Genomic DNA, 20798 nt, shown 5'->3' with positions numbered 1-20798 from the left:
ATCATGCAAATGGTTACACTGTGGATCGTCATCGTTTTAACTGTGTTCGGGTCTGGAGTTTTAGCGTACTTGTACTACAAACTGCTAAACTATTTCATAAGAATCAAGTTTGAAAGCCAGGACCCATTTGAACCAGAGCCTGAACCGCCGAGATCAAGGAAATTTCGTGCGCATGACAAAGACGAGGACGAAATTTATTCCTTCAAAGAGATCAACAACATGCAGATGAAAATTCATCGAAGTTAAGTTGAGATATTTGACCCCGTGCAATGCTATAACTATGACAAGCTCTAACTACAACATGCAAGCTTGCAGCGTTTCTATGACACACTGTTGTTGTATATCTATTGGTTTTAATTTATGTACTGTTGAACTGCAAACGATTTTGCATGCAAACAATGTTGACTTCTGAGTATGATAAATGGAATATGGCTAATACATGAACAGTGTACTGGAATAACATCGTTCAGGCCGCTATAAATACACGCCGTGTTCGTTGTAATTTTTCCTAATATTATGCTTTCTAAAGGTCAGTACAGCTCCGGAGAAGTTTCTAATGCTTAGAGAACAGCTTCCAGATGTAAATTCAACTGACTCAGACAAGTGGCGGACCATCTTCGTAGAAGCAGATCAGATGCCATATACAGTCTACAAATGTTTCAGGGACGGTAGTTTCATAAACGGGCCTTTTTTGCTCTCGTGTAACTTGAAATTATCTTAAGGCAAACACTCTAGCTGGGCTAAAACACGAAGCAGTTCTCCGGTCACTGGCATACTTGATTCAGACATGGTAGAAAGGCACAAAGGTGTGATGCGATGGATACATGTATTGTCTGCTCTGCGGCATTTTGCCTGATAGAATAAAGTACATTTGAACGCCAAAAGCGGAGACGCAAAGTACAGTTAAACCAGCCAGCACTCCCACCAAAACGGCAGTCCCAAGCACCATTTTATGTTCCTTGTGTTATCATGCAGAACTGAGTGCAATAACAGCAGGGTGGGCGGGTGGGGTGCACCCTCTGAACTCCGGTCCCTTCCCTTCCAAAACGCCGGAAACCTGAAGTATTTCAGCTGTAATTTTCAAAAGTTTAAATAAAACCGCCGTAGTTCTAACTGTTTTTTTCTTCTTCATCCTTTGCTTGATTATTTGAGCAATATACAGCATTTTTTGAAGATTTCCGAACATTTCCGAAGATGGCGTTTTGCGGGGGAACTCTTACGAATCTCCACCGATTGCTGACGAAAGGCAACAATGAGATAGTGGTCAGAGGGATTGTGGGATATTTCATCTCTCCATCGAGCGTGTGTTTATGAAACGTTTATGAATGGTGTAGAGATTGGAGCTAAGATTTCTAATAGTTTGCTTTATACCTATTTGTTGTTTCTGCTGATCGTAAAATACTGTGGATAAGGCGAGGATATCAATGAGGAATGAACGGTGCGGTTCAGTTAGAGAGCGGCTCAGCGATAGGAACTGATCCGGGGAAAGTTGAATTTGAGAAACGAAGATGGATTTTAATTTCCAACATACCAGATGGCGGAGATTTGAAGGTGAGTTATGACAGCTATCTTAATAATATTTTATTGATGTAGATCGATAATTAAGTTGCACGCTAGAAAATAATGGCCGTCCTCCTAGTGGCTTAGGACTAGGGTTAAAAACTTTTAGTTGATATTTAATTTTACATGAAGCGAACTTAGAGCTTATTATATTATAAATCCTTGAATAAGTGCCCTCAAGTTTGGAAATGATTATTTTTTTTCTTCGCTATCTCATTACAATAAAGAAACCAGTTTCTTTTTTTCTAAATTGTGTAGTTCCAGAAAATATCCATATCCCCACCAGGGGTCTTATTATTTGTGTTTATAAAATGGAAATTCTGGGGTGGAGGGGGACCTTATGCGAAATTTCCCCCTTGGTGTGGTGGGGATGTGGATATTTTCTAGAAGTACATAATATATAGATTTAGGCCAGCCTAAAAGTGTAGCTCCTGGGCTGCGTTGTTCAGAGTCAAATAACCCAGGAGAAGGTAGAATTTTGATTTCAGTTTTGTAGCTTTGCGGCGCGGTTTTCTGTATATTGTTTGGCCTTCTGTTTTGAGTTTTAATAATCACTATATACACAAAACAAAGCAGCCAAAAAACATTTGTATAGAAAAAAAAGTTATAATTCAGTTAACTTTTAATCCTTGGTTAGCGTTAACCGGCTTCCAAACAATCCTGCCCTGTTTTCAACAAGTTAACCTGAGATGAGCCCGTGATCCAATCGAAAACCAGCACTTGGTCAGCGGTCAACTTCAAAAAACCATGCGACCTCGATAAGCTGTAAACTTGAGCCCGCGATATGGTCACGTGATACTGGTCAGCGGATACCTTGTTTTGACAGGTGTCAATTGATCATAACATGGATGTCCAATATCAAAGAAGTACACGGCAAACCAAGACTGCATGTCTCTGTCAACCTATTATTTGGAGTATGGCGGCCATGCTGCGCGACTCCGTCGTCATCTCCGTCGTGCGTATGCGCCCACGAGCAATACCACTAGCCATGATGACCATGAGAAAATCAACTCATGGGTTTCCTTTTCTCTCCTATATGAGTATGGGGCTCCGCTTGGCGGCCCTTTGGGCCGCCGGAGCTCCGCTATTATATTGTATGACTTTGTCAACTACTGTTTGGGCAACTTTGTGTTCGATACTTAGGTGATGCTAATGTTGAATATTTTTAATAAGTTTCTCCCCTCAAATAAGTGTCCCCCTTACCATCCTCCACTCACTTATCCTAAATTTGAAATAAGCACCTGAGCTCTAATTGAAGGATTTCTAGATATTTGTGAAGTTTGTTGGTTGCCCTAGGTGAATTAGATAGAATGGGATTGATCTTCATGGCTGGAACAACTCTGGGTCAGTCACCGATCTTCACATGAGCTGAATCAAATGTATGAATAGTTGGTTGGTTCTCAATCAATCTCTAATAATTGGGTTCTCTGTGCCAAATAGGCATAGGTGGGTTTGTTTAAGACGTGATGTGCATTCTGGTGTGGAGCATTCAAGCCATTATATACTCATGGAGATACCAAAAGAGCCTTATATGCCACCAAGGCCTAACAAATTAAAGGGAATGATTAGGTATAAATGTACAGTACCCAAATAGACCATTTTTGTATTCCCAGTATTGAACTGGAACTAGCTTGCAATGGAGGCTCGTGCGGAAGAATATCTCATTAAAGAGGGATAAATGCATTTGCATTTGAAAAGACTACCTACATTAGCCTCATTTGTGTTCTGGTCCAATTCCAAGAATACGAAAATGGTTTATTTGACCATAGGTCTGGTAACATCAGGTCAGTGACTTGATAATTTACAGGAAATCAGAAGGCTTTATTGAACACGCATGCTACATGTAGTATAAAACTGTGAAGTTGGGTGCAGCCAACAACAACAAGCTTTAAATTTAGCTGACAGGCTGTTAACTTAGGTATTGTTTTGGCAGGATTTGAAAGAAAATTTCCTCAAAGGCTTTGATGTTGTGGATTTGAGGATAGATAAGAATACAGGTATGCAATGTATTCAGTGAATGATGTAACAGTCATGTAATTTTTTTTCAAAGATAATGTTCAGAGTGTAAGAAAAATAAACAACTTTGTTTGACAGACTTGCTTGGTAATTTTATAAATTATGTATCAGTTTATTACACATCCTTTCAAAGGTATTAAAACTGCTGTAACTTTCCATCCAGCTGATTTTATGTACAGCATATATATGCTTATAGTAAAATGTTGTGTTTAATACATCTGGTTACAAAAATGTGGCCATATTAATATGCCCTCTATTTACAGGGTTAATGACTTGTAAATTATGTCTTTCCATATTTTTGATGTTGTTTTGAGGGTCTAGTAGAAACTTTAGAGGTTAACACTGAATCATTTTTGATTGAGATTTATTGACAGATGTAGTATTAAATCTGACTGGTTTAGTTTCTCCCTTTACAGCACATGTTCTCCTAGGAACTTCAGACCAAGCTATTAATGCAATCAACACTCTTAATGGTCAGAATTTTCATGGCTATGTTGTTGGCGTGTCCATTCCTCCACCTGACAGCTTCTTGTTTGTTGGCAATTTGCCATTTGAATTCACTGAGGAACAGTTCAGGAACTTGATGAGCCCTTTTGGACCAATAGAAAGAATATTCCTTGTACGCAGTTTGTTTACTGGTGAGAGTAAAGGCTACGGTTTTGTGGATTACATCAATCGTGAGTCTGCGTCTCTAGCCAAACAGCAGTTGATGAGCACAGGATCAAAATATGTTGGTGGAAGAATACTCAGAGTAAACTTTGCTGAGCCAAATCTGTTAACTTTTGAAGATTTGCACTCAAAGACACTGTTTGTAGACAGACTACCACGGGATTTTACCAATGGAGAAGTGTTGAGAGAATTGTTCTGTCAGAGTGGGACAGTTACATTTGCACAGGTTTGTAAAAGAAGGTCAATCATATTTATGATATCAGTGTTTATAATATCCTATGGATTATCAGATGGGGAAATATTGGTAAAGATGATCATCAATAAATCGAGGAATTGTGAATGTTTTGAATGTGACTGTAACTGAATTGTATTCAGATCATAATCAGTTCAAACCTTTACTAATAATTAAATACTAATTTATTGCTGGATTTAAGGTGGCTGTCAACCAAACTGGTGTGTCTCGGGGATTTGCGTTCGTTGATTATGCAACAGCAGAAGAGGCAGAAAAAGGACAAAAGGCACACAACGGAGCATTATTGGAGGGCACCAACATCCGTGTGGCTTACGGGACACCAGGACGAACCGGGGCAAGCATACTTGGCGGCCATCATAACACAAGTGTGGTATGAGCAATTTTGAGATTTTTCATCATACGACAATATTTTTACCCTTATAATCAAACTTTGATTTATGTTGAACTGTCATAACAGTTTTCTTGGCTTAGAACTGTCTTTTTTCCTAAAGTTTGAATTTTCAGCTAGTTTGAAACTGATCTTAATACAGTTTCTTCAGTGTAAATAGGTTTAAAGTAGTCAGCAGTCTGGTTCATTGCCCAATTTTTGTCATCATCTGGTCCAGGAGTAAATGTGGATGTTTGCTTCTCTATTTAGGGAGGACAGTCACAATTTGGTTCTCGTCCTAGAGGCCCTTCTCCTCATGTACCTCAAGGTGCAGATGTGATGGGTGCTAGAGGACCACGCCCTCTTATGGCACCACGTCCCCTTATGGGATCGGAACCTTGGCAGCAAATGCCACGAGGCCATCCAGGAAGACCACCAAGACCACTTATGAGACCTGGTCATCCAGTAAGTGTGTTAATTTGAAGTGAAAGATAAGTATCACTAAGGTGCTTGTACATTTGTAAAAATTGAAATCAGTAAGCAGACTGTAAGCAGGCACTCACAGAACAAGAGAAAGTGTATGCTGATTCATAATCTGTAATATTTTTAAGCTAAGCCACCCTTCAGTGCCAAGTAACTCCTGTGGCCAAGTCTTGTTTCAGGCTAGTAAAATTTCTGCTGTTTTTATTAGTCAGTTAATTTTAATTTTTTTCTTTTTCATTTCAGGGTGCAAGGTTCATGGCATCCAGGTCACGAGGACCCTCTCCAGGTCCAGGAGGTGCCAGGGGCGCTGTGTTTGGTCATGGACCCAGGCCCCTTCTGGGCAGGTCCCAAGGGCCAAGGCTCTCAATGAGACATGCAGGTTAAGCTCTTTATGAATACATAAAATGTTTCATTTAATGATTGATTCTTATCTGTCATAGATCTGCTTTACAAAAGATGAGATGGGGATTGATGTGAATTATGAATGGAAACATACTATCCATAGTGTAGCTCCTCTAAAAAGCTATATTGACACCTTACCCTGGCAGCTCTAATGGTTGAAATTTAAAGTTGACGATGTGTGTTTGTTCTAATCAGGACCAAGGGGCTTTGCTGGAATGGGTGTCGGAGGCCCACCAGGTGTGAGACCCATGGCACCTAGAGGAGGGACCATGCAGCCAAGACCTTTAATGGACTTTGGAGAGCAGCTTGATGGGACAGCTTTCTTTCCTGAGCAGATGCAGGTATGATACAAATCACAAGTGCTTTGCTGCATTTGCAACATCCAGTAATCTTGTGGAATTGTGTTCAAATAATTATCCTCATCTGCGTGACGTAGTAGTCTGGACAGAACTGGAGCTGTAGTGTACCATGCTGTGATTCATTTCCAGATGTTACTCTGGATGTTAGAGGTTCTTATGCATGGGAGACAGTTCCAACTTACATGGAGTACATTTCTTTTTTTTAATAGGGTGGTCCAGTTGGTGTTGACCCCTCCCAGCAGCCCCTGAATGAGGCCATACCCAACCTAATGGGGGAACCAATGGCAGGGGGTGGATTTGCGCCTGTGGCTGACCCAGGAATGTTTGGTCAAACTGCCGTTCAACCCATGGCACAACAGCAGGAGGTATTGGCACCTGCTCCTGTTCAGCAGCAAGGAATGCTAGTACCATCCCAACCACAGGGACCTAGAACTGTGGTTCCACAGTTGGTAGGTTTATAATGAACCTTTCTTTGCACCTCTTTCTTTTGTGTACTCTTCTTGGACTTCTAATACAAAGTGCCCCAAGAATACTTCCTTGGAGTGTAAGTGCATGCAGATGATGGTTTTGGTTCAATTTTACTCCCGGTACAATTTGGTATTTTCTTTTGTTTTGTTTACGATATATTATGTAGTATTATAATACATTGCCATACACCAGAACAAAGGAAAATTTATACCAAATTGGACCATGGCCAAGGGTAAAATTGAGCCAAGACATAACCAGCTTATTCCCTCAAGGTCTTTTTCTTTCTCTTCTCTAGACGTTGTTTTCACTCTTTTCCTCCTGTGATCTAAATTACCTCAACATTCCTCTGTAAAGTGTAGGTAGGAATTTAAGTCTTCCATTCACGATTCCTGATCAGTGCCTCTTTACGTTTACTTTTCTTCTCTTATCAATCCAAAACTCCCAAAGATAGCTCTGCAGAGTGTTATTAGACAACTTACATTTTTGTCCCTTTCTTGCACTTCTTTTTCTATTCTTCTTTTCTTTTTCTTTTTGTGATCTGTAATCCTATAAGTTTTAACATGTAAGTCCTTTAGGATCTCCCACTCCTTTCTTATCATTTTCTCAGTTACAGTAGATTCTGGCTATGGACATCTAAACTGTATGTATTGGAGGATTATACAGATAACTATCAATAATAATGAAATACTTGGCACTAAACATCTAACAGTAACTATTTCTTTGACTATTTCACTAACAACAGATGCAAGTTCAGACTGTCCCTGGTGCATCTGTGGCCTCCTATCCTGGCCCCCTACCTGGGGCTCAGACACAAGTGGCTGTCATGCCACAGGCACCCCAACAACCAGTCATGGTACCTACCCAGCAAATGCCTAACGGCCAAATGATGTATGCCACATCTGCTACGATGCAGACGCAGGCTGCAGTGCCGCAGGTAGTACCACCTGATCCAGCTCCCCTCATGGGAATTCCTGCTCCTGGTAGTGCAGTGGCAGGTCAAACTGATCTCAGTGCAGCACAGCATGGGGTACCTGGAATACAACAAATTGTAAGAAGATGTAAACAATTGTAGATAAATGCATCTTGAACATCATGTATTAACACTGCTATTGTGTATTATCATAAAAAAGTACTTTGCTACTTAGAATAATGTCATACATGTAATATCATGGGTGACATTTATTACTCCTTAATTTTCGCATGAAACTTCAGCGTTAATTTATAATTTCACATGTGAAATTACAAAACTGCCATGGCAACATTTGGCACAAAATTTTTCGATGCAATAAACAAGTCAAAAACCTGAAATTGCAAGCATAATTATAATTATTTATCACCCATGATATTAAAAGGTAATCAAATGGTATACTAGTGAAATAATTCCACTTGGGAATTCTAATAATTATTATTAGAATTATTATTATTTCCCTCACCTAAAGGCTTGGAAATTTATTAGAATTTTGGCATCTTGCATGTGAAATTATTTCCTAATTTCACTTGTCACCATTTGAGTACTTATACTAATTTGTATTAGTAGAATTCTACTTGAACACTGATGCAAACTCTGCAATCTGATTGGCTGAGTAATCGCACACTATCAGCCATCAGTGTGCAGTGACTGGAGGTCGTCTACGAAATGGTGACATTTTTTTCGTTTGTCCAAAATTTTGAAGGAACATTTTTGAATAAATGGTAATCAAACTCCCGAGAAGTCTAAAAGGAGGGCATTTACAGTTTTTCAAATTAAAAAAGCTTGAAATTTTTGAACACACACGACTGCAAATGTCAAATTGACAATTCAGTCCACACGAATTCTTTAAAGGTTGAAGTTTAATACTAAAAACAGAAATAAACTTTTGGAATTGTTATTTGAAGGAGATTTCAGTTAGAATTCTACTAAAAGAATTACTAGATTATTCCCTCTTGATTTCTGTGAGGCGATATTTGATTCAGGCTTTGGCCTCATCAACTATCACCTCACAGAAATCTTGAGTTCATAATCTAATATTATTGTTAATTAGTACTTGTGACCTTTGATGTGACAGTGTCTACAGGTATAAGTTACATGTATTAAATGGATGTGTGGTGACCTGAGGTATTTGTTATTTTAGGCTCATGTTGACCCAGCTGTTAATACAGTAGCCAGCTCTGGTTATGTTGTACTTCCAACAGACACAACTCAACAAACTGCATTTTATGCACCACAGGATCCCCAGTCTCAAACTTTGGTAAAGTATACTTAATCCATTACTTCATGTAAAATACATGAAGAAGACCTCGTGTGCAATCCTACTTTGGTTACATCAGTTCTTCTCTGGTTACATTGTTTAACCATTATTTGAGTCTTGTATTTTAGTGCAGTTTTGTTTCCTTTCTTTTGTGTACTGCTTTCCTTTGTGTGAAGAAGACCTCATTCACCAACTGCTGTTTGTTTTTTTCCAGCCACAGTATACCTCAACAGGTCAGGTGCCAGGACAACAACCCGTTGTTCAGTTACCAGTGGGAACGGTTCAACCAGGAGCTGTTATGCAGAGCCAGGTGCCGCCATCCCAACCCACTCCTGTTCCCATGGTAACCCCCCAGACACAGCAGTATCAGTGGTATCAACAGGTTCCATCTGCTGTTGGAAGTGTGGCAGTGTCCACTCCGATCACTCAAAACACACCTATGCAAGGTATAAGAGTAGTTTTCACCTGAGTGTTGAAAGTATAATAGACCTTTTTACTGATGCAGTGGCCATCTTGAGTAAGTTAAAGTTTACTATGAGATGCTGAGAGGGCAAAACAATTGAAGTGTAATTGTGTTCAGTCTGTTTGCTGGCTAAGTAAGAATTCGTCTCAAATATTTCTTTGAAAGATTGACATAAAAAAAATTGTGCCACTTTTTTATCCAATCAGAAGTAAAACCAAAACCAACTGTGATTCGCTCACACACATTTTCCTGTGCTTGCGTTGGCTTTATGTATTTACTATTGGTTTTGATTGGTTCACTGGATTGTCTGTGTCCTTTGTGTTGGTTTGAGTGATTACTCTGGTTTTGGTTTTTCAACACTAAATTCAAATCCCTTTAGACTCTAGTTATTACTTGGCTGTAGTTTGTCTTGAGTGATTGCAATATGTTTCAGTATCGGTCATTTACTAGGTATAACATACCTAATATTTTAAGCAAAATTAAATCAACTATTTAAAGAACTCTTACTAAGGAATTGATCAATTTTTATGATTTTTTTTATAATTATCATAAATTTGTGATCCTTTCTTCATTACCTTATTTTAGTGTTTTAATTTTTTAACTATTTTTAAGATTGTTGTACTTTAAATTTAAGGGAGGCCACAAGTTTACCAGTCTATGACTGTTATGTTTACCCTCATTGAATAAAGTTATTACTCACCTACTTATAATACATGTAAATACCGGGTAGGAACTTATTTTCACAAAAATGGAAAGAAATTTTGTATGTCTCAAATTTCATGATTTGGCAGAAATATTATGTTGAAGGAAACTAAATAATTTTTATATATCTGTCCAGCCATGTAAGATGCTATTATCTCTTGTTATACAGTGACATCTCTAATGGGCACACAGTGGCCACAGGCTGAACAGCAACTGCCTGCTCAACCTTTACTGACTGTTCCAACCACTGGGGTTTATGGACAATTCCAGCAAACCCAGCAGTACCCCCAACAGCAAGCAGTGGCAGCTGGTGCAGAAACTGTATTCTATTATCAACAGCCACAGGTTTGATGATGTTTGACATAATACATAAAACACTGGAGACCGTGTTTGACCACAATTTGAAAATTTGACACATAGCAGAGTATATTTGACGAACTTTGAAGTGTTTGGAAATGTGGTTGAACACTGTCTTGTGTAAAAATCTATGCTACTTAAGATCAGATGAATGAACTTAATGAATTATTACAAGTGCGACACGCACAAGTTTGTTATAAGTTAACTTCTGTGATTTTATTTCCTGTATGAGGTGTTAGTAAACCGAAAATAAAAATATCCTGTCAAAAGAAAATTTAAGAGTAAGGAAACTATTGTTTATCTGCAGTAGTGTCTGTTTACTTTTTTTAAAAAAAATCCACAAAAGAGGACCTTGAGAAACGTATTTAGGGAAGTTCCACTTTTGGAACTTAAGGTAGCTGTCTGCAGGGTGATTGTTACATGTATTAGAGGTTTGACTGTAATGATGTTTGTTTTGTTTTCCTCAGCCACAACAGCAGCAGCCGCAACAGCTCCAGCAGCAGCCACAGCTACAACAGCCAGGCACATACCCTGCATTAATGGACTTGTCAGGTGGCACTCAGCAAGTTTACCCTTCAGTTGCTGTACCCAGTAATGATCAGGCGATGTACCCAAATGCTAGTGTGGCTCCTCAACACTCAGCCCCTCCAGTTGTATATAACAGTCAACAGCCGCAACAACTAGTAAGCTGTTTTTAAACTACTGTTTAATTGTTTTACTTCTACTGCACATACATGTAGTACATGTATTACACAATGTTACATTTGCTGAGAAAGATTGATTTATTTTAAGAAAAGCTTTCCTTCATGATAACACTGTCGTAAGTGCTTTTGACAGTGCCAACTACATGTAAGGTTTTCCTAGTTTTTACTTTGTTTTTGACAGCTTAATTATTTTAATTTACACATGTTTTAAAATCATTGTAAAGTACTATTGGATAGTGATAGTGCTATATAAATAAAGCATTATCATTATTATTAAGCCCAGGCTGAGATTGCCTGTGTAACTGTGACAGAATCTTTCTTTTGGACACGGGGTGTGCATCTTCAGAGTGTTGCATTGACTCCCATGACGAGGGCACTTTTATAGCTCTTACTGGTTTTCTTTCCTAAGCATCTCATTGTATGGTCTCAACCAGAGTTTCCCCTTATAACCAGAGTTCAACTGCTATACATGCTTAAGAGGCCCTGCACCTAAGAAACGACCAATGATTTCTGGCTAAAAAATAAAATCGGCCGATTTTTATCTCCCAAGCAGAGGTTGCCAAATACTATTTAAAAATGAATTTCTTTTGTTTCAGTTTCGCTTTAAACCAAAAATGTTGAGCCGCAAACTTTTTCCGTCTGATAGCAGCAAAATCAGGCCGAAAATAAGCCCCCGCAAAAAACTGTTCAGAAATTACTATCGCAATGCAAAATAATGAGAAAACTACACAGTGTTGAAGAAAAAGGCCTTTTAATGCAATATCATTCGATAAACATCAAAAAACTGCCGAAGCGATTAAAAAATAAAGTTTCAAATATTGCATACTAAATTAGATGGAGTGTTGGAGCTGATTTTAAAATAATTATTTCTCAAAAGTTCAACGCTTTTGAAAGCAATCACAGTGATGAATTAGACATTGGAGGGATACACATCACGTTTCTGGAAAAACGTTTTTCGGCCAAAGTATATTGACCTTGTAAAAAGCGTTCAAAGTTACCGTGTTTACCATTATCCTGCTACTTCGGCTGTGGATGGCGTGGTAAACGCCACTTTAAACCTTGCTAGGCATACAAAGACCATCCTGAGTAGAAGGATGTAGAATTGAAAGAGAAAGGAAGATGAAAAATACATAGAAAAAGAAAATAACTCAAAATTACCATCTGCCAACGAAAGTTGAATCTGGGAAATGTTGTGGCATGACAGCGGCCACTGACATCATTTGTCACGTCAAGTCGCAAGAGCATGGGAAAACGAGTCTGCAATGTCCTTCGGGCGGTCAGTGGCTAGGGATCCAGTCGTGACCCCATAACTCAGATCACGCTGCGGCCAAAACGGTGTGGTGGTTGGGGAAGTTTTTCTTTTTCAGTGACCATCATTTGTGAAAAATAACATAACATTGTTCCACCAAACGTTTTCTGGCCGGGAAAAATTGCTTTCCTATTTGTGCATTCGTTTGGATTCCGTCACTATTTATACGAATGACGTCAATGGCCACTGTCACGCCACAACATTTTCCAGATTCAACTTTCGTTAGCAGATGGTAATTTCGAGTTATTTTCTTTTTCTGCGTATTTTTCATCTTCCTTTGTCTTTTAATTCTACGTCCTTCTACTTAGGATGGTCTTTGAATGCCTAGCAAGGTTTAAAGTGGCGTTTAACACGCTATCCACGGCTGTATTGGCAAAAGAGAAGTGTTTCGCCGAAGTAGCAGGATAACGGTAAACACGGTAACTTTGAACGCTTTGTACAAGGTCAATATACTTTGGCCGAAAAACGTTTTTCCAGAAACATGATGTATATCCCTCCAATGTCTGATTCATCACTGTGATTGCTTTCAAAAGCGTTGAACTTTTGAGAAATAATTATTTTAAAATCAGCTCCAACGCTCCATCTAATTTAGTATGCAATATTTGAAACTTTATTTTTTAATCGCTTCAGCAGTTTTTTGATGTTTATCGAATGATATTGCATTAAAAGGCCTTTTTCTTCAATACTGTGTAGTTTTCTCATTATTTTGCGTTGCAATAGTAATTTCTGAACAGTTTTTAGCGGGGGCTTATTTTCGGCCTGATTTTGCTGCTATCAGACGGAAAAAGTTTGCGGCTCGATATTTTTGGTTTAAAACGAAACTAAAACAAAAGAAATTCATTTTTAAATAGTATTTGGTAACCTCTACTTGGGAGATAAAAATCGGCCGATTTTATTTTTTAGCCGGAAATCATTGGTCGTTTCTTAGGCGCAGGGCCTCTTAACAGTCAGAGGTCAGAGCCATTTAACTAGTGGCATGTAATGAAATCAAGCTGAATACACTTGACCACATTTTGTGGTCTAAACAAACCATAACAGGGAAGAATTTTGGGTGTGAAGATTTTTGAGTTGACAAATGGTATGGTAGAAGACAAATGAACTTACATTCTTTTAACTTGCATGTGGTTATAGGCATTCACTTTGTGCCGAGGGTGCAGTGTTTTCTTGTAGCCCTGTGCAACCGTGGCAGTTCTATTGTAGTAATATGGTAGTAATGGATGTGATGTTGTGTCATTGAAGGTTGCACCAGGCGCTCAACAGCAGCTCAGTCAAAAGAGGGCTGCAGAAGGTGATACTGGAATCTATGGCCAGCAGGGACCTCCCAGTTACTATGACAACAGCAAACGACTGCGATATTAACGTCTCATAAGGATGATCTTTGTGTGGTGTGGTGATATGAATTTAGTGCTTGGTGACTTGTCAAATATTATTGTTATCATCTACATGTATCAGCTGAGAGATCATGTAACTAAACCAGAGATCATGGGCATGTTTTTTTTTAACCCAGTAATTCAAGGATAAGTGACAATAACAATATTTCTGACTTATGAATTTTGTAACACCATTGTTCATGTTTACATCATCAGTAAGGCATTTTATTAATGCCTTTTCTTAAGTTGTATTTTTATTGCAATGTTTGTTTAAGTAAATTAATTGTTGTTGTAAAGGTGGCACATGTAAATATGGAAGATTCATGAGTTCTAAATTAAGTAGAACTTTATCACGTGATATTTTCAAGCACCAATTTACATTTGCCTCATGCACCGATGAGTGCGATGAGAAGAGATGAACGTATGTCCAAGATTCACTACAGATTACAAAGCCAGTTAAGCTATTGGTTTGAAATGTCACCTAGATTGTATCGAGTCATAGAAGATTATGTAACAAGTCATGTTTTAATAGAATTGTGCAGCCTTATGTCCATTCTTTAAATAATTATCATCATGCGGAAAAATTCTGATAGAAGTTAATATCTGGAACATATATTTTCACCTTAGTTTGAAAACCATGAAAAACTAGTCGATCAGTCATTGGGAATACTACAGTAGAACCTTTTGACAATGGCTGTGCTGGGACAGAATAAACTGGTCATTGTTGGGAGTTTTCAGTATTAATAACATGTATGGATTGTAGACATTTAGATAAGTGGCTATAAATTGTAGGTTGGTGCCCATATTTGCCATAGTTTGTAGCTCTCAGCAGTCTCTTAGCAGTCTCATAGCACTGGGGAAGCTAAAAATTCAGTTTTATAATAAGTCTCAACTCAATGAAGAGCTGAGCTGCTTTTTGTCATAAGATCACTCTCATTACTCAGCACTCATGTATTACTGGTTATAATGAGGTTTTTTGTAGAGAAGGCAAGATGGTCAGACGTGTGATCATAGCCTTTATGAGTGTGATAGTGGTAGTTGGTTTTGATACATTCTTTTGACAACTTGCATTAAAAATCACTGATCAATCTTAAAATACAGGAACATGTAGATGTACATGTAATGTTATTTGCAAATGTTTAAAGTGAAAATCCAATGTCCTTTAGAGTTCAGTCAGTTGTGATAACTGAGTTGTCATTTTTAAACACATGTCAATGATTAAAAGATGTTGTAGCAGTGAGCTAGAACTGATTTCAGTTTTGCAGCCCTCCAGATTGCTCTAACAGTCTTTTAAACTTGAAGGCTTAGCAGCAGTTAAGATACTATTTCTTTGTATGTGTCAGATATGAGCAATGAATATAGTGATTCTACTTTTTAATTAAAGAACGTGTTTGCATGTGCAGATGTGGTTGCCACCTCAAATTTTGGGAAGATACATGACAGTAATGTAGGTACCTTCTCCCTTCCTCTCCCTTTTCAAATGACTCATTAGTTTAAACTATCTTTGTCCATGCAGATTCTTGGTTTTCCAGCATTCATTCAACCACAAAATCTCATATTTGGTCCAAACATTTTACTTTGAAAACGGTGCCATGGCCCCATTAGCTTATTTTTTGAATTTTTTTTTTGTCATAACTATCTGTTTATAATTTTAGAAAAAAAAATTATTAATTTGATGGTAATTATGTGATGTTGGTACCAGTGCCAGGCAGAGCTGCATTCCTCCATCATATCTCATTATAAAACTTTCAACATTTGTTATTGCCTCCCTTATGTATCCTGTCATTTTAGAAGTATGAAAGTCACAATTCCACCATAATTGTTAAATGGCAAAATAGATTTGGTCATGCAACAAATGCTCTGTTCATTTGTGTACTTATTCTACATGAGGCTATGTATGCCAGGGGAGGAAATACGTGTATTTTGAATTCTAAACAAATGAGCTACCCTTCATGTCACTTGTGTAATAGAGATGAGAATTGGGAAAAAATGTACAGTTTTCAGGCCATCTTTATCTCATACGAAACCCTTTCAAAATCCCCCTTCCCCCCCCCCCCCCTCCCCCAGTTCAACACCCTGGGCATTAGACATTTTGAATGTTCAGTTGCTCAAATCCTTATCTCCTTGGTGGTGGTGTGCAAATGCCCCAACCCTCTGGACACACATGGGAAAAATAAATTGTGGAAAAGAACAAGAATCGCCCTTGAATACCTGCTTTCCCTCACATGGTGTCAAACTCCCCACCCTAATATTACCACTGATGTGAAATTTGTGCTCCCTGGGATGCATCAATTAATCAAACACCTGGGGTATGCACATGGGAATGTGTGTCTCTATTTGATCGGTAATTAGTCTTAAAAAACACACAGTTTTCTTCTAGCACAAAACTCTTGGAATTTTGCACAAAAAAGAAAATAGAGCTTATTATTAGAACAGCTGAAGCGGGGCGCAGTGACAGCAGTAATGTGTAATTTCTCCCTACTCATGAAAACACTTAGGAGGCTGACAACAATTTCTAGGACTTAACAGCAATACTTTGACAGATGAATACTACCTCTGTTTATCAAGTAATGCTACAATATTGGTATCAAGTAAATGCCTAGCCATTGGCAAAACTTCATAGCAAAATTGGCTACCATAGCAACAGCAGAACCTGCTAAAAACACCCTTAATTTTAGCTTTAAGTGCTTACATCTCAAAAACAAGATTGGGGATCCCCATTTTTTTAAATTATAGAATTGTAATAAGCATGAGAAGATGCTTGTCGAGTGGGTTCAGAGCCACCTTAAATTTTCGAAATTTAAGGTGGCTCTGAACCCCTGGACAGAATTTGTTAAAACTTTGCCAAAGGTTGCAGCTTTTCTTGCACATCAAAATGCAATGATAAGAAATGTTGGGGGGGGGGGGTGCTAAGCTTGTTTTTGAGTTATTTGCAGTTAAAGCTGGAATTAAGGGTGTTTTTAGCAGGCCATACTGTAGATATGGTAAGATACTGTGTCACGAAAATGATAACGAGATCACCAATGATTGGACAGTTTTTTGATATGATGACTGTAGTATCAACTGATTAAGAGTGGTGATAATGACCCATTAAAATCTAACTCTTGGAAAGTACTGGAAACTGTTGCAAGCCGCCTGAAGGAACGTGTCACCAACCCCGAGTTTAACGGTTTGAAGGAATTTCCGGGTCATCCATTCCTCGTAAATTATTGACATTTTCCAGAACTTTTGCTTGTGCTTTTGTACGACTTTTTCCCAGGTTTAACTTTAATTCATGTAGTTGGCACGGTTTTGACAAACTGCTGCTTATCCTGAAGGGAATGACTGCGCAGTTGAATAAAATAGAGACACCTGGAAAGAAGGTCACATGCTGAAGTACATACATGAAGTACATACATGAAGTACATACCAATGACTACAGAATTCATAGTGGTAAGAACGATAGAGGATTGAGGGGGGTGGGGGGGGGGGGGAGGGACGGGGGAGTGCTGAGGTGAAAATGACCCTGCTCACCGCTCACCTAACATCAAGCTAAACTATATTCCTATTCCTGAATGTATAGTCTCCTTCTAGCCATCTTACGTCCAAAAATACTCGTGTCCAATGGGACTGTTCTCTGAAGGGGAACACGAAGAAAACTGGCCACATGGGTCAGAGTTAATGGCTATAAGATCCAACACCCGCATGAAATTGAAGCCCTAACCAAGACCTCGTTTACTCCTACCAGCTTAATTAATTAATTAATTAATTTTGAAATTGAAATGACTTGGAGTCGGGAACCTTTGCGTCACGCTTTTAATTTGAGTCATCACGCAATGGTTTAACTAGGGTTGCGTGACGACCACCTTCCGTAAGAAGACCCAACTTTGTTCTCAGGAATTTTCCCTTAGAAACTGGGATGGGTGGAAGTAATTTATATGAGAGAACGCGAAGTTGCATTATTTTTTTCATCATTTGGTTTTACTGGCCCTGAAAAGCCCCATTGGGAGAGTAGTCAATTAAGATATTTACTTTAAGGAGAACGTGGAACGGTAAGCTGATTTGCTACTAGCTACCAAAGCACTGTTCACCGAGTGGTGCTATTTGTACCCTTCGTAACTTCCATGTTGCATTTTTTTTTTCTATTTCAGAAGCAAGAAATCAGTTACACAAAAAAATGGAAATAAGCCAATGAAGTCATGAGGACGGTACTTTTGCCATGGTATTTTGAACTTTTGATGTTCCTAAATAAAATATCATTTTGACACGAGATACGTGTTGTCATTTCTGGGTGGGCAACGTTAAATCGGAACTTAAAAAGCATTAACTGTGAAAACTCGCCCCTCTATCCTCCTGCTCCGTCCACCTCTTAATCGAAGAAACGGCGGAAGACATGAATAAAGCCGTGAAAAAGTACACAAATAAATCAAACTCCCACTTTTAAAAGGGGAGGTAAGAAGGGATGAATGGAAAGAGAGAGGGGAGGAGGAAAGGATGTGGGGCGGGGGGGGGGGGGGAGAAGGAGGCATGGATGGGGGAAGGGAGGTTAGAAGGAGTGCAAGACTAAACTAAGTCGCCACAGATGGAATTTGAGAGGGAAAGAGGGAGGAAATGAAGATGGATGAATGCCTTTTTTGCGCATGCGTTTTTCAATGCTCTCCTAACTTCTGTCTGTTCAAGTAAAAATAAGTGGGATTTTATTCCGGGATTTGATGTAAACTGTAATGGGCACCATGTGGTTGATTCTACCCTTGCGCCATTTAGCCATGTGATAAATCACTTATTGACCACCAGGACGCTCTTGTTCATGGAAATATTGGCGCCGCACGGAAAAAGTAGGGTTTGCCAATATCGTGCGGCTTAAATCAACAATGACTTGTATTTACAGAGATAACTGAACTTTGTTTACTTTGCTCGCTTTAATTTCTTTGTTTTAAAATGAATTCGAGATCAATATTAAATTGAGAAAAATTCGTTCTATTTCGAATGTCAAGTGTGCGGTTGTTATTTACCTAATCGGCGTTTCACGTGAAGTTACACACTAGACCGAGAAGTCCGAGTGTTACTTCGTTTTTACATGTTAACCTTGACTGACTTCGAAATGGAAGAAAAGAATTACCGTCACAAAGGTCGATAAATAATACCTTACCCAGTCAAACGTGGCTTAATTCATGTCTGGGCTCGATCCTGTTCTGTTTATAACCATGATAATGGCTCTGTCTTCACTTCGGTTCATTTGCTTTTCAAGAGCAATATCAATATGCCTCCTCCATAAGACATTAATGTGACATTGGACTGAGGCTTTGTTTGTTAACTTTTGTGCCAGTGTTTATATGTAATTTCATTTGGTGCCACGATGCGCAACTCCGTACTTGGCTGAGCACAAAGCTAACCTAATCCAAGGCTTTTGAAATCATTGTTTGTTATTCCATTCAGCAGAAGGGTAATTAGACTGTGATTATTGAGTGGCTTTTGTTCCCAGGGGAGTCTGAATGACTTGTGTATGAGGTCAATACCATATCATTATAAACTGTCTGTTGCCATTGAAAACAAAGATTTCGCTTATTGACTCCTAGTGATATTTTAGTCAAGGAATGAAATTTTCACTTGAGCCACCGTTAGGTTCTGGCTTTGTCCGACACAAGGACGTCTTTAACGGACAAGTGGGGGAAAAAGGATCGGAAAATGCGATTGTCGTCAGGAGATTCTTAGAGACATCATCTTACATTTGATCATTCTTGATTACACCTTTTGTCGATGTTTTTATGAACGATGTCTTTGTCTTGTCTTCACCAAGCCGTGTGCTCAGGAAGGCTTCACCAGATTCGTCTGTTGTTGGATATTGGTGTTAATCCAAAAATAGTCGATGACCAAGGTCGTACTCCGCTTATGATGGCTGCTTGCGCATCCAAAGACACCTTAGCTACGCGGATTGCTCGACTCTTGTTAAGCCGCGACGCCGGCGTGGAGTGTGTGGATCACCAGGGAAGGACAGCCTTGTCTTATGCTTGTCAGCATGGCCATTGTAAGCTTGTTAAACTACTAATAGATGATGACTGTGACGTCAACAAGGCTGATAAAGAAGGCAATACTCCACTTATGTATGCCGCCATGTCAGGCAATGTACCTACTCTGCGTGAAATATTGCATGTGTTGCTTAAATACAGGCTCAGTGTGGACCTGAGAAACAAGAAAGGCTTCTCGGCTTATTTATTAGCTGCCAAAATGGCTAATGGCGAATGCGCTACAATTCTTAAAACAGAGGCCAACGCTTCAGACTGTGTTCGAGACACGGAGTTTTTCTTAAGCGACAAAGAATGGGCGAAGAAAACGAAAAGAAACCTGGACAAAGAGAAAATCGAAAAGAACGCTCAGAAGATGGAGGATCGAATTCGTCCAAAGACCTCGCTAGAACTGGGTCACGCCAGTAAGGTGTCTACTTCCCCGCGCGTGGATGCGCGAGCCATTTCGCGACTGACAACTCGCAGTGAACCCGCGGTGACTCGAAAGATCGGACTGGCGAAAATGTGGACTCCTTCTCACCCCGAGCTTGACGCTGATAACCAGCTGGAAAACACACGCGTCACTAGCGCTTCCTCTGCCTATAGCAGCAGACAGAGTAGTATTCCTGCAGTGGCTCGAACGCTCACACCAGACCTACACGCCATCTTTAGTCAGTACGTTCTGTTTGACAACAGACCGGCGGTTACTGTAGCTGATCGCAGACCTCAGCTCGCCACATCGTCTCGCAAGTATTCAGAGTTCCCCAGCAGACCTTTGCTAAGAGAGGCTAGAAATTCTCGTCTAGGAGCTATGAATCGGAAAAAAGTTTCTCTAATCAGATAAAAAAAAAGCAAAATTAAAAAAAAAATAGGATGAGGATGAGCAGGGTTGCAGTGTCCAGTAAAACGGGTCAATATGGGTCACTGCCGAGCTGAATCAAGGTTTCTGGAATAGATCACAACTGCAGTCTGATATCTTGATATAGGCTTCTATTGTTCCCTACATTGTTATTATCACTCCGGTAGTGTCATTTTTACGTTAGTGTCAGAATGAGCTAGAATATACCCAAGAGTAGTTTTGCCTCAAAACGGGGTTGTTAGTATGAT

General features: G+C 39.2%; 2 protein-coding genes and 1 long non-coding RNA gene across 3 annotated transcripts; 2 read left to right on the top strand and 1 right to left on the bottom strand.

Annotated features, from left to right (window-relative positions):
• Positions 1-1009: 1009 nt before the first annotated feature.
• On the top strand, positions 1010-17959 carry LOC110046140 (uncharacterized). The gene is made up of 15 exons (XM_089287192.1): positions 1010-1551; positions 3494-3557; positions 3993-4471; positions 4680-4868; positions 5136-5330; positions 5592-5727; positions 5946-6091; positions 6319-6558; positions 7320-7625; positions 8689-8805; positions 9020-9251; positions 10140-10315; positions 10795-11010; positions 13580-17142; positions 17841-17959. Exons 1-14 carry the CDS (start codon positions 1432-1434, stop codon positions 13697-13699), a joined length of 2736 nt encoding a protein of 911 aa, XP_089143318.1. The 5' UTR covers positions 1010-1431; the 3' UTR covers positions 13700-17142; positions 17841-17959.
• On the bottom strand, positions 5567-8730 carry LOC149114556 (uncharacterized). Its single transcript, XR_016206504.1, has 2 exons — positions 8668-8730; positions 5567-7608 (listed from the first exon to the last, which is right to left on the bottom strand). It is a non-coding gene; the product is annotated as an uncharacterized LOC149114556 (long non-coding RNA).
• A 706-nt stretch (positions 17960-18665) lies between the features above and the next one.
• On the top strand, positions 18666-20780 carry LOC110046138 (uncharacterized). Its single transcript, XM_020751813.2, has one exon. The coding sequence runs from the start codon at positions 19462-19464 to the stop codon at positions 20533-20535; it is 1074 nt and encodes a 357-aa protein (XP_020607472.1). The 5' UTR covers positions 18666-19461; the 3' UTR covers positions 20536-20780.
• The last annotated feature ends 18 nt before the right edge of the window (positions 20781-20798 follow it).

This window comes from Orbicella faveolata, unplaced genomic scaffold, assembly GCF_042242905.1.
Source record: "Orbicella faveolata isolate gen_17 unplaced genomic scaffold, um_ofav_v1 contig_14, whole genome shotgun sequence".
Taxonomy (NCBI): domain Eukaryota; kingdom Metazoa; phylum Cnidaria; class Anthozoa; order Scleractinia; family Merulinidae; genus Orbicella; species Orbicella faveolata.
The sequence above is the reverse complement of the archived record's forward strand: the minus strand, read 5'-3'. Positions and strand labels throughout refer to the sequence as shown.